Source organism: Suncus etruscus, chromosome 3 (assembly GCF_024139225.1).
Source record: "Suncus etruscus isolate mSunEtr1 chromosome 3, mSunEtr1.pri.cur, whole genome shotgun sequence".
Classification (NCBI taxonomy): Eukaryota; Metazoa; Chordata; class Mammalia; order Eulipotyphla; family Soricidae; genus Suncus; species Suncus etruscus.
The window spans coordinates 79,629,068-79,643,941 of NC_064850.1; the positions used below are offsets into that span (position 1 = coordinate 79,629,068).

The 14,874-nt window shown below is 36.8% G+C and overlaps 1 protein-coding gene and 1 non-coding gene across 2 annotated transcripts in view; both read left to right on the top strand.

Annotated features, from left to right (window-relative positions):
- TRPM6 (transient receptor potential cation channel subfamily M member 6) overlaps positions 1-14,874 on the top strand; it is a 136,922-nt gene that overhangs the window by 6,887 nt on the left and 115,161 nt on the right. Inside the window, exons 3-5 of the mRNA XM_049769755.1 lie at positions 3,583-3,760; positions 8,204-8,417; positions 13,527-13,651. Coding sequence (XP_049625712.1) covers positions 3,583-3,760; positions 8,204-8,417; positions 13,527-13,651 — 517 coding nt within the window. The remainder of the gene's footprint in view (positions 1-3,582; positions 3,761-8,203; positions 8,418-13,526; positions 13,652-14,874) is intronic.
- Positions 11,661-11,791, top strand: LOC126005264 (small nucleolar RNA SNORA51). The gene has a single exon (XR_007494425.1). It is a non-coding gene; the product is annotated as a small nucleolar RNA SNORA51 (small nucleolar RNA).

The following is a 14,874-nucleotide window of genomic DNA, read 5'->3' on the forward strand; positions in this document are numbered from 1 at the left end:
ATTATTGAAGATGTCTAGGTTGAAGTTTGCTTATGTTTTCCTCAATGGACTTTATGATTTTGATTCTAATCTCAAGATCTTTAATCCACTTTGATTGACTTTTGTATAAGGTGTGATATTTGAGTTAGTCTTAATTTTTTTACATGTGGTTATCCAAGTATTCCAACATCATTTGTTGAAGAGACTGTCTTTAATCCATATCAAGTACTTAGCTCCTTTGTCAAAGATTAATTGACCATATACTTGAGGGTTTGTCACTGGATATTTTATCCTGAACCATTGGCCTGAAGTCTTTGTTCTAATATCATAGTTTTTATCACTATGACTTTGTAGTAGAGTTTCAAGTTAGGTAATGAGATGACTCACAGTTTCTTGTTTTTCAATATGGATTTGGCTAGTTCTTTTATGGTTCCACATAAACTTTATAATTGTTATAAGTCCTTGAAGAATGTTGTCTGAATTTGGATTGGGATTACATTGAATCTATACAGTAATTTAGGTAAAATGGTCATTTTGATTAGATTTTTTCCAATTCATGACCATGGAATGTTTTTCCATTTCCTTAGGTCTTCTTCAATTTCTTTTTTTAAGTGTTTTTAAAATTTTGTGGTACAGGTCTCTCACTTTTTTTTTTTTTGTGTGTGTGCTTTTTGGGTCACACCCGGCAGTGCTCAGGAGTTATTCCTGGCTCCAGGCTCAGAAATTGCTCCTGGCAGGCACAGGGGACCATATGGGGCGCCGGGATTCGAACCGATGACCTCCTGTATGAAGGGCAAATGCCTTACCTCCATGCTATCTCTCCGGCCCCCACTTCTTTTGTCAGATTGATTCATAGGTACTCGTTATTTTGGGGCACTATTTTAAATGGGATAGACTCTTTACTCTCTTTCTCCTCTGAGTTGTTATTTGTTTTGTTTTTGGTTTTTGGGTCACACCCAGCAGTGCTCAGGGGTTGCTCCTGGCTCTACGCTCAGAAATTGCTCCTGGCAGGCTTGGGGGACCGTATGAGATGCCAGGATTTAAACCACTATCCTTCTGCATGCAAGGCAAATGCTTTACCTCCATGCTATCTCTCCAGCCCCCTGAATGTTTTATTTGTATAAAGGAATGCAGCTGTCTTTTGTGTATTGATTTTGTAGCCGCCACTTTGCCGTATTGGTTTACTGTTTCTAGGAGCTTTTTTGTGGACTCTTTAAAGTCTTTGATTATATACATCACTTTATCTAATGTTTTTATCATCAAGTCCCTTTCACAGCACTTTTGTCATGCTAATTCTACATTTACAATTTTCTTTAAAATTAGACTCCCCATTAACATTTCTTCCTTTTAATGTGAATATTGCATTTATTATGAGAATATTTTCTTACTCTTCTTAAGTAATGTATGTGGGAGATTTTTGTTTATTATTAATGGCTTTATTGAGGTACAAATGACATAAAGCAAACTAAATGTGTTTAAAAATTACATTTGGAGTTTTTCTTTTTTCTTTTTTTTTTAGTTTTTCTTAACTATACTAATTATTTCTAAATGGTTCAGTAGTGGCAAGTATATTATCAATATTTTCAGTGTATCTCCAGATAATTTTCTTCCTGAAAAACTGAGACTCTATGCCTATCCTCTTCTTCTCACCCACTATTCTACTTTCTAGCTCTTTGTAGTTGATTAAGCTAGATATATCATTTACATGAAATTATGTAGTCTTTGTGTGGAATTACTTTACCTAGCATACTCTTTTGAAGCTTTCTGTCATAGTGGTTTTCTTGTCTTTTTAAAGACTGAATAATATCAATTGTATGTTTGATACAATTGCTTATTTGGTCAGTGTCCTGGATGGGCACTGGGTTTGCTTCCAGTTTATGGATATGGGTGTACTAGAGATTTTTATATACTTAAATTTTTTTCTCCAAATGATTCTAGTCTACAGCACAGGCTGAGAACCACTGGGCATGTTTCTAATATAAGAAAATAGTCTGTTCTTGTTTCTGTCATTTACTTGTTCATTTTTGTGTACATGAGGAAGTATTCAGGGCTTAGTCATGGTTCTGCACTCAGGGCTTTGGTGGGGTGCTGGGCTCCAACATGGATTAGCTGTGTGCAAGGTCAGTGCTCTACTTGTTGTAAAGAAAACAGCTCTAAAGAAAACAATCTGATTTTTTTAATTATTTAAACAACTTTATTACATACATGATTGTGTTTGGATTTCAGTCATGTAAAGAACACCACCCATCACCAGTGCAACATTCCCATCACCAATGTCCCAAATCTCCTTCTCCTCACCCGACCCCCGCCTGTACTCTAGACAGGCTTTCTATTTTTCCTTGTACATTCTCATTATTAGGATAGTTCAAAACGTAGTTATTTCTCTAACTAAACTCATCCCTGTTTGTGGTGAGCTTCATGAGATGAGCTATAACTTCCAGCTCTTTTTCTTTCGTGTCTGAAAGTTGTTATTGCAAGAATGTCTTTCATTTTTCTTAAAACCCATAGATGAGTGAGACCATTCTGTGTTTTTCTCTATCTCTCTGACTTATTTCACTCAGCATAATAGATTCCATGTACATCCATGTATATGAAAATTTCATGACTTCATCTCTCCTGACAGCTGCATAATATTCCATTGTGCATATGTACCACAGTTTCTTTAGCCATTCATCTGTTGAAGGGTATCTTGGCTGTTTCCAGAGTCTTGCTATGGTAAATAGTGCTGCAATGAATATAGGTGTAAGGAAGGGATTTTTGTATTGTATTTTTGTGTTCCTAGGGTATATTCCTAGGAGTGGTATAGCTGGGTCATATGGGAGCTTGGTTTTTAGTTTTTGGAGGAATCTCCATATTGCTTTCCATAAAGGTTGAACTAGACGGCATTCCCACCAGCAGTGGATAAGAGTTCCTTTCTCTCCACATCCCTGCCAACACTGCTTGTTCTCATTCTTTGTGATGTGTGCCAATCTCTGGGGTGTGAGGTGGTACCTCATAGTTGTTTTGATTTGCATCTCCCTGATGATTAGTGATGTGGAGCATTTTTTCATGTGTCTTTTGGCCATTTGTATTTCTTCTTTGTCAGAGTGTCTGTCCATTTCTTTTCCCCATTTTTTGATGGGATTAGATGTTTTTTCCTTGTAAATTTCTGTCAGTGCCTTGTATATTTTGGAGATTAGACCCTTGTCTGATGGGTATTGGGTGAATAGTTTCTCCCACTCAGTGGGGGGCTCTTGTATCCTGGGCGCCATTTCTTTTGAGGTGCAAAAGCTTCTCAGTTTAATATATTCCCATCTGTTAATCTCTGCTTTCACTTGTTTGAAGAGTGCAATTTCCTCTTTGAAGATGCCTTTAGTCTCAATCCTGGAGTGTTTTACCTACGTGTTGTTCTATGTGTCTTATGGTTTCGGGTCTGGTATCAAGGTCTTTCATCAGAAAACAATCTGACATTATGAATATAATGTAAATTTTAATCTGAAGTTTTAAAATTGTCAGTCTAGGGCATCTATAGTTTACCCTACAGAACTGTAGAAACAAAATATGCATGTTCTAGTCTGAAATTTTGTTTTCTATTTTGAAATTTATTTTTATTCTTAATTGAAGGTGTTGCTGTGGGCGACTGATTGGAGACCATCCTGGGGTAGATTATGCCTGGAACATCTCAGCTGCCAATGCTAATAGGAATGAGCAATGGTCTGTTGAAACTCACACAAGGAAAAGCCCAACAGATACCTTTGGTACTATTAATTTTCAAGATGGAGAACATATCTACCACTCTAAGGTTTGCTAGTAATCCCCTTTATTTTACTGTTGTTTTATTTTTTAATAGTCTTTCATACTTTTCTTAATTATATGTATGCAACTGTATGATCACATGACTACGTTTTAAAAGGTATTTTATATTTTATTGACACATATGTCTCAATTTTTCACTTTATTGAGAGGCATTGTATCTTTCTAGGTGTGGCAGAGCCTATTTGTTATTTGACTATTTTCACAAACTCTGGCTTCTGCAGAAAAGAATGGCTTACTGCCTTTTGAGATAGTTGCCTACAGGCTGTCCTTAATTTAAAAAATGCAGAATAATTGGGGCTGGAGCAATAGCAGCACAGCGGTAGAGCATTTGCCTTGCATTCAGCTGACCCGGGACAGACCTACAGTAGGTTCGATTCCCGGCATCCCATATGGTCCCCAGAAACTGCCAGGAGCGATTTCTGAGCACAGAGCCTGTGTAACCCCTGAGCGTGGCCAGCTATGTCCCCCCCCCTCAAAAAAAAAAAACACCAAAAAAAGCAGAAAAATAATTACCAAGCAGTATGTTTTGTTTTGTTTTGTTTTCGGGTCACACCTGGTAGTGCTCAGGGGCTACTCCTAGCTCTATGCTCAGAAATCACCCCCCCCCCCCGCCCCAACCCGGCAGGCTGTGGGGACCATATGGGATGCCAGGATTCAAACCACCATCCTTCTGCATGCAAGGCAAATGCCCTACCGCTCGCTGTGCTCTCTCGGGCCCCATCCAAGCAATATGTTTTAGCTGAAGCATGGCTCTGGCAATAATTAAGAATTGAAAGCTGTTCGTTCTTTCTATATTCTTGTAAAGGGTTCTGCTCAGAAAAGATATGGAAACATTTCTAACCAGTTTTTCTCTTGTCTCTAAATGGAAACTTTTTACTTGATTTGCATGGAGCTGATAGATCAGCGTCTTTGGTGGTTTCTTTTGAGCATGTTAACTACCTTCTTTATTAGAGGTAACTCTCACCTGGAAAAATGCTTAAAAGCACTTAGGTTAGTTAGACAGCCCCTAATCACACTGTAATCCAAACGTAGAGTGTACAGTTTTTAAAAGACAATTTGTCATAGCACAAATTATGACAGAAGTTTTATCATTCAATTTTATAGTGACCTAGACTTCTGGTTATTAAACCTCCTGCATTTAACCTTGTTTATCAATGTCGTCAGTTGTCAGGAAACAATTTTTATTTCTCCTCTCCAATCCTTTTTTTTTTTTTTTGTTTTTGTTTTTTGTTTTTTTGGGCCACACCTGGCGGTGCTTAGGGGTTACTCCTGGCTGTCTGCTCAGAAATAGCTCCTGGCAGGCACGGGGGACCATATGGGACACCGGGATTCGAACCAACCACCTTTGGTCCTGGATCGGCTGCTTGCAAGGCAAACACCACTGTGCTATCTCTCTGGGCCCTCCAATCCATTTTTTGAAGCCTCTTATAGAGCTTCATTTAATTACCCCATTTAGTTTTCTTTCTTTTGCTTTTCCATTTATTTATTTATTTATAGTCACTGCCTTTCACTCATTTATTTTACAAAATATTTATTGTCTTACCTTGCTGTGCCCAAAGAAAATATGTTACATGTACTAACTTATAGTTTCAGGGAAACAGGAAATATCTATAAAATTATCATAAAGGGTGGAGATGGTATGGAGAGTACAGAATTCTTTTAGAGAACAAAAAGGGAAACTCATATTTCTTTCTCTTTTTGCTTTTTATATGTATATATATATACATATATATCTGAGTATGCATAACTAGAGACCAGTAAAAATATATTAGAAAATGGTGTCAAGTAAGGTTTAAGGGAAAGTTTGACTCTGGTTATGAGGAGGGGAGCTTGTGTAAAGGCCAAGAGAGACTATTTCAATAAACAGAAATTTTAATCACTAACTTTTTTTACACCTAAAATTGTCTCTCATTGTAGTTTTTTTTTGGGGGGGGGCACACCTGTTGACTCTCAGGGGTTATTCCTGGCTATGTGCTCAGAAGTTGCTCCTGGCTTGAGGGGACCATATGGGACGCTGGGGGATTGAACCATGGTCCATCTTAGTCTAGTGCTTGCAAGGCGGACATCTTACCTCTAGCGTCACAGCTCTGGCCCCTCTCTCATTGTAGCTTTTGTGCCAGAATATCTTTTATTTGAATCCTTAGAAGAAACAAATTTTGCTTTATGTTTAAGTTTAGAATTGCATTTTTTCCATTGAGCAGTGGGGAAGTTTGTTGGGACTATTTATTCAAGTTCCTCCACCATATCCTTAGTTATTTGTTTCTCTATTCCAAAAAGAATAGAAAATGTGTGTGTGTGTGTGTGGGGTGTAAATCCAGTGGGATTCTGGATGTGGGAGTCAGAGAGGAATGGGAAGGAAAGCGTCATTAACATTTAGTCTAGTCTAATGTTGATTTGGGAAACTGCTGCTTCTGATATAATTATTCAGTGTTGTTAATCCTGAAATCTTACTGAGAAGTATGTGTGAGTATTGAAAGAGATAGATATCTAGGAGAAATTAAGAGAGAGATGGTGAAGAAACCATGGTTGCCTCTTGTGCTTTTGTTTATTATTCTGAGCAATATCAATCATTTCATAAAGGTCAGCTCTCCTTTCCCCCTACTACTTGAATATGTAATAAAGCAGTAACAAATTCTTCTCACTGATAATATAATTATCCTCAGATTCTTTCTATAATTCACATGCTATGATGGCTGAACTGCCCTGATGTCTTTAAATTCTAGTGTTTTTGTTTGAATTTGGTTATATCCACCAAAGCTCAGGAGATACTGCTGGATCTGTACTCAGAAATCACTCCTAGCTTAGGGGACACATGAGATCCTGAGGATCACCTGCTCACTTGCTATCTAAGGCAAGTGCCCTACCTGCTATACTACCTTTCAGCCCAGAATTCTAGTATTTTTGGTTAATTAAAAATATATTATTAGGGTTCTGAGGTCACTCCTAGAGGAGTTTGTCCTGGCTTGGACCTGGCAAGGACCAACATTGATCACGCTCGGTTATGCATAGGAGATTACAGAAACAGACCTAATAGTCTGTTGAAGGGTGTGAAATGAGGGTGTAGCTTAGAACCAAGCACATACTAAACTTGAGCCCTACAACTTGAGCTATCTCACCAACACAATAAATTTTAATATTTAATATTTTAATAATTTAAATATGCAATTATAATTTTTGTTTTGTTTTGTTTGGATCAGATCTGAGAGTGCTGAGAGCTTACTCCTAGCTCTTCACTCAAAAATAACTCATGGCAGTGCACTGGGGACCAAGAAATGTAGGGGATTGTACCCTGTTGCTGTTGCTAGGCAAACACCTTCCCCACTGTACTCTGGCCCCTCTGATTATTTTTAAAAAAGATGAAATTTCTTAAAATTTCTTAAAATTGTAAACTGGAATTACCTGCTGATTTGGAAGCAGGTAATTACCTTATTTTTTCTTTGGTTTCATTGATAACAAAAGGTTTATTGTGAAAAGTGTTTATTTTTGAAAAAGAATGCTTTTAGGGCAGTAATTATATAGAATGAAAATGGTGGAATGTAAAGTCTATAATAAATGAAGAGCATGCACTTTTGTTCTTAATTTTAGTCAGCAGTATGTCCAGGAATATAGCTCAGAGGCAAACACGCATGATTTGCACTTGATTTTGATCGCTCACACTGCAAATAAGACTCAAATAGACAAATAAATAAAACAAATATGTGAGATGATTAAGTAGGTTTAAAATTTTTGTAAAAAATTCTATTTTACTGGGCCTGAGAGATCACATGGAGATAGGGCGTTTGCCTTGCATGCAGAAGGACAGGGGTTCAAACCCCAGCATCCCATATGGTCCCCCGAGCCTGCCAGGAGCGATTTTTGAGCATAGAGCCAGGAGTAACCCTGAGCATTTCCGGGTGTGATCCAAAACCCAAAAATTTTTTTCTATTTTACTTATTTTCAAAACTTTCTTAGGGTTTTTTTTGGGGGTACACCTGGTGGTGCTCCTAGGTCTTCACTCAGGTGGTGCTTGGTGAACATATGCAATGCTGGGAATAGAACCCAGGTCAAACTTATGCAGGCAGGGTAAATGTCATACTCTCTCTTCAGCCCTCTCAAAAAAATTTAATAGGCTTGCTGTAATACTGGTATTTTCCAATTTTGAAGGTTTTTTTTAAAAATATTTATACCATATAAAGAACATTTCTGAATGCTAAAGACCAAAGGAAGCCTTCCCACTGTGTCTTTTAATTCCCAGAAGGAACTTACAGAGGGTGTGGGATCCTTTCAAATAAATATTTAATTATCTGAAGATGAACTTTAAATACATTTTTGACACTTCCTTCCCAGTTTTGGCCATTTCAATTTCCCTGCTCTGTGCTTACTTAATGTTTCTATTCCTGGCATGTGTTTCCACTGTTTTATATACATGTGTTATATGCCTGTTTTCCAGTATATTAGAACTTCTTATGATACAAAGTTGGATCATCTGTTACATTTGATGTTGAAGGAGTGGAAGATGGAACTGCCAAAGCTGGTGATCTCTGTCCATGGAGGCATCCAGAATTTTAAGATGCTCTCCAGACTTAAAAAGATTTTTAGCCAAGGTTTGGTCAAAGCTGCAGAGACAACAGGTGCATGGATAATAACTGAAGGCATCAATACTGGTAAAACACAATCCCTTGTTTGACTCTCTTTTTCTATACTTTCATTTTCTAATTGAGTCAAGTAGTGTCACATAATCTCTTCTGTGCACAGTCCCCATGTTGTATGTTAGCATAAAGGAAGGAGATGAAGAATGCAGCATCTGGAAAATAAACAAGTAAGGCTGCATGCCTTAGTTGGAATGCTTGTTTCTTTGACAAGTATGCTCATTTAACAATACTTAGGGTAAACTTCTGGCAAAGAAGATAGTCTTTCATGAGTCTTGGACCATGGCAAAGTTAGAGAGGGCCTGGGATCTCTGCAGCATTAGTATATGGGTATGGGATTTAACTACACTCATGGAGCCATAGTCAAGTCAGTGAAAAATTAGTGGAAGGTACAACAAATGAATTGATTATATTGGGTAACAGGAGATACTAAATTACATAAGTGGCACTTCACTCACTTGCCTCTTTCCCTGAGTTACAAACTCCTTGAAAGCTAACATTCAAAAACTTTGTAATGTAGCTTCTGAATGACTGATCTTGCTCTTTAGATAATTAATGAATTATTACATATTAGAGAATCACCTAAAGGGTAGCCTTACAAAGAACAGATGCAATTTCTACTAAACTAATTTTTCTAAAGTAGAACTTCTGAGAATTTTCACTATGCAGCAAAGGTTAAGAACCAGGGATACTAGAGAAGTGGAGCAATAGTAAGACCACTCACTTTGCGTATGGCTGGCCTAGATTTTTTGTTTGTTTGTTTTTGGGTCACACCTGGCAGTGCTCAGGGGTTACTCCTGGCTTTATGCCCAGAAATCGCTCCTGACAGGCTCAGGGGTCCATATGGGATGCTGGGATTCGAACCACTGTCCTTCTGCATGCAAGGCAAATACCTTACCTCCTTGCTATCTCTCCAGTCTCCATGGCCCAGATTTTTATCTGCAGTATCCTGTTTGGTATCCTGAGCACAGCAGAGACTTACTACTTAATGCAGAGACAGAAGTAATACCTGAACATTTCCAAATGTGCCCCAAATACAAAGGAACAAACAAATAAAAGAAAAAGAGAGAGAAAATAAATGAAAGAACCAGAGACCCAAACTCTTCTTTCTCACTGATCTGCTAGTCACCTTTCATTCCCCCTATTCCTTTTTCCCTCTTTTGATTTGAGTACCCTAGTCCAGGGTTTCTTAAGATTTTTACACTACAGTGCTACTGGAAACACCATGGATTCATAACATAGTTGGTTTTTTGTTTGTTTGTTTGTTTGTTTTTGGTTTTTGGGCCACATCCGGCGGTGCTCAAGGGTTACTCCTGGCTATCTGCTCAGAAATAGCTCCTGGCAGGCACTGGGGACCATATGGGATGCCCGAATTCTAACCAACCACCTTAGGTCCTGGGATGGCAGTTTGCAAGGCAAACACCGCTGTGCTATCTTTCTGGCCCCACATAGTTGGTTTTTAATTAAGTTTGGTTATTGTCTGCTCAAGAACCTATCACTTTTAATATTTTCACAACCTCTAAACCCATTTTAAGCAGCTGGCCTTTATCAGGATTTCCTATTAAATGCTGACTGTTCTTGAATGTCTATTAGAAGCCAGCTCACTCATGAAGTATTCACTAACTACTTTTTTCTAAACACTGACTTAATTTCTAAAATACTGACTTCTTTAACACTATAAGAATATTTGTTTTGTTTTTTAGGATAGGCTAGAATGATTATTTACAGGGCATTTACATCAACGTAAGTATTTTACAACATGTACTGATTTAGCAAATTCTTTTGAATAAATAAGAATGAAGCAAATTATTGGGGAAAAGAAGCAAAATTAGAGCAAGTGGTTGTTAATAATAAGTAACCTGATAGTTCCTTCTGGACATTTTATTCAGATAAATATTGCTTCACATTCTTGGAAGAAAGTGAAGGGCAGAGTCCTAAGTCTATAACGGAGCACTTAGTTTGTTTTTAGTTTTAAAAGGAAGGGTTGGTGGTGGTAGAAGTTTTGTAGAGATAAGAAGGTGGATTTGGCCAAGTCTTTTTGCCTTATTTTTTGGCAAATAACTGCATTATATGCTTTTTTACTTTTCTTTTTAAAATATTTTCACCAAGGTTAAGGATCACATATTTTGTGAAGACTAGTGAAATATATAATATGAATAAGTGAATTGAGACATTGAGGCATTTCTCATTGAATTTTCTTTAATTGGCATCTGATCTTATATAGCCACAGATCCTTATGGCCTATCTATTTAAAAGTAGTTTCTGAACCAGCAGCTTTGTATCTCCTGGAAGCATGTTGAGAATGCAGATTTTTAGGCCCACATCATCCTGGTGAATTCACTATTTCCTTTCCTTTTCTTTTTTTATTTTATTTTAAATTTTTGGTTTTTGGGTCACACTCGATGACACGCAGGAGTTACTCCTGGCTATGCACTCAGAAATCACTCCTAGGTTGTGGTCCATATGGGACTCTAGGGGATAGAACTGTGGTCCGTTCTAGGCCCTAATGTGCAAGGCAAATGCCCTATCACTTGTGCCACTGCTCTGGCCCCCACTATTTTTATTTTGACATCATTCTTCTGCATATTTATATGTGAGAAGTTCTCTGTATGAGAACTTACACATACATATCTATGCATATGTGTGTGAATTGAGTGCCAAGAATTTTGTATATCAATACCATAAGATTTAACACTAATGTAACTTCCCAATTTATAATTTATAAAAAGAATCCAGGAAATATAAAGCATTTGGAGAGATATGACAGATTATAGGTATAGAGATAGGGATGGGTTATAACAGATAATAAGTACCTAAAGTCAATGCTGACTGGCTCATATTTGAGATACAAAGAAAAAATTTGAGAGTGGAAGAATGAGAAAGATGAACTAAAGTTCCAATTCAGGGTGTCTGGAGAGCACATTAGAAGGATTTAGTGGTTGGGACTAGGCTTGGGGGAAGGGCTGGGAAAAAGCTCTCTGAAGAGGTGACAATACAGGAGCAGGGTGGCCTCTGGGTATAAAAGCATGTGTAGGAAGATGTGATTTGGCACTGGCTGGATGTCAGGTGATAGATAATAGGACATAAAGGACATAAACCCAGATTTGGTTATATTTTAATGGCAAAAAATTTATTATGTGTGTACCCAAGTTTTATATCAAGTGATAAAAAGGGGAGTAAGTGGTAACATCTGCTTTTATAAAGGGACTCAATGAACAGTATTGGGACCACATGTAGGGTGCTTAAAACAACAGTCATTGGCTCCTGGTGTTTACCACAGGCTGTGTTCTTTACTGACTGTAAAGAAGGAGAAGGCATCATAAAACTTACCCACATACACCTCACCCCAGGCCCTTTTTCTGGTCTTTATTGTGAATGGAGGGACCTGGAAAAAATACAGCAGTTACCAATGCCATTAACTATCTCTGAGCCATGCAATCTAAACTTTTGCTACAGTAGATGGATACAGTTCATATTCATGTGTGCCTAGGGTCTGAAACTCCAATTCCAGAAAATGGGTTCAAAAGCAGTGTAAAAGATAGGTTGAAGAGAAAGGTGGCAGAAAAGAAAAAAAACAATTTAGGTTATTGTGTGTATGCAGAATATAGTTCTTTTTCTGTATTAATGATATATGTATCATACAGTATAGTAAGAGTAAAAGGTGCAGTGCAGTATTTTGATTATAAATTAGATTAAGTCAGTCAAAAAAACTGCAAACTCAATGTTTTCAACAATATAACATTCTGGAAAAAGAGAAATGATGGAGTAAGTAAAAAGATTAGTGGTTGACATGAGTCAGGGGAAGGAAGAATAAATGGGAAGAGCACAGAGGATTCTTAAGGAAGTCTGCATGCTATTCTAATGATGAAGACATGTCATTATAGACTTTTCCAAACCCATAGAATGTATATCTCCAAGAGTGAACTCTTGAACTATACATTTTGGTTGATAATGTCATTTCAGTGTTTCAATCAGTTGTATAAATGTTTCACTTTCCTGAAGGATGTAGATTGTAGGGAGGCTGTGAAGATTTGAGGAGAGGGAATTGATGGGTACTTCAAAAAAGTGAGTTCTTAAAGTCTGGCTGATCATATAGTGGAAGGACATTTGCCTTGCAATCAGCCAATCTGGGTTCAATCCCCAGAATCCCCTAAGCCCACCAGGAGTGATGCTGATGGCAGAGCAATGAGCACTTTCAGATATGGCCCAGAACAAAAACAAACAAGTGAGTTCTTGTTCACTTCTATGGTTACTTAAATTTGCTTTAAAATGTATTTAAACAATTTAAATATGCTTTATACACTTCTAAACTGAACACCTCATTTGAAAACAAAAAATATTCATATATATATATTACTAGAATCCATGTTCTGTAAATAGCCACTCTTGTCTCTTCTAATATCACAAAATTTGTATAACATCTTTGTGCTCATACTTTGTCTATAGAATTGACTACATAGAGTATAAATATATGTAAAGCATTTAAAAAGGCACCTGGAGTATTTTAAGAATTTAAATACTGTCGCCTATTATATTCTTATAAAAGTGTTAAGTATGGGGCAATAGCACAGTGGGCAGTAAAGTGGGTAGGACTTTTGCACGCGGCAAACATGAGTTCAATTTTCAACATCCCATATGGTCCTCTGAGCCTGCCATGAGTAATTTCTAAGTGCAAAACCAGAAGTAACTCTTGAACACCACAGGGTGGTTCAAAAACAACACAAAATTAAATATGTCCCAATAAAATAAAGAACACACCTGTGAATGTTTTTTTTCTCAGACAGTAGAAAATACAGAAAAAATATTTTAAATGCTAATAATATTAAGGTATTATCGATAATATTGTTAATATTGTAGGATAGTCTGGTCAGGTAAAAATAGGGTCTGAATGATATTGGAAGCAGACATCACCAAAAGGATAACGAAGAGAATTGCTCATACAAAGAGTTCAACAGTAGGCAAAAATGAAGTCAAGAGGGATTACAGGAAATTAGTACCATTTGCCAACAATTTTCTCTAAAAATGAACTTTTTGCATATACGTGTTTGTTCATATTTTCCCAACTGTCACCTGTTTTGCATGATTTATGAGTTAAAACTTGACTTCTAAACTGGTTATTCATAGGAGTGTCCAAACATGTTGGGGATGCCCTGAAAGCCCATTCCTCCCAGTCCCTGAGAAAAATCTGGACAGTTGGAATCCCTCCTTGGGGTGTCATTGAGAACCAGAGAGATCTTATTGGAAAAGATGTAAGTAGACAATCCTTTAACAAATAAAGGAAATGAATATGAATCCCAATGCTAATCAAGTATGATCTTGGGATATCTACATCTTGAATGTAACTGATTCAGAACCCACTCCTGATTTTCTACTACATCTCATTGCTTATCCTGGAAAATTATAACCCCCTATTTAAAATTGCCCACGGCAAAAAATCCTTTCACTCTCCTAAAATGATCTTTGTATTATTTTTTAACTAGATTAATCTGTAAATTTTCTTGGTTTCTTGGTTTCATTTAAAAAGTGTATCCAGAAGCTGATATGTTCAATCCATCATTTTATGTGAAAGGTGGCTACACTCATTCTTGTCTCTGATCATAAACATGTATTCTCCATATTCTTGTCATGGCATGCATTTTGTGAACCAAGGGACATTTATAATTTGACTCTTGCAAGCTCTCTTCACTTACCTTGTACTATCCTTTGCTCCTTTCATTTATGTGTATTAATTATTAATCCCATCTACCCATGTTTCTAAAGTAAATTAACTTGCACATTTTTAAGACTAATCTATATCTCTTTGCAAAAGTCTCACAAAAGATATTATGAATGGTATGACACAGAAAGATAACCAAAGTTATTATTTGGGTGTGTTTTATTCTAGCATTTTGCTATATATATGTATATGTATATACATGCCATAAAAACTTGCTTGCAGAAAGTAACAACAGAATCCCACTTTATTTTTTTAAAATGAAGAATAATATTTGGTTTTATTTTATATAGTTTTTCATTTCAAGCAGAAGAGGATGTAAAGGAAACTTTGGAAAATCCTTTTTGAAAATGTTTCCTTTTATTTAAACACTGTGATCACAAAGTTGTTTATGATTGAGTTTCAGTCTTACAATATATACCACCTTTCACCCATGAAATTTTCCATTACCACTGTTCCTAGTTCCCTTCTCCACCTGCCTGCTTCTGAGGCAGGCATTTAAATCCTCTCTCTTTATTTTAAATACTGTGATTTGCATTACTGTTAATGGAGAGGTACAGTGAATATTACATTATCTCCTTCCAATACTCAGTTATGTCTAGAGTGAGAATTCCACTTCTTAAATCTGCCTTTCAGTTTAACTACTTAATAGATGGCAACCCCAAATAGAAGATTTGCAGTGTAAATTTTGTTTTGGAAAATTCTAGTGTAGTATAAAGAGATTAGAATATTGAACTTTTAGGTACCCATACCCAGCTC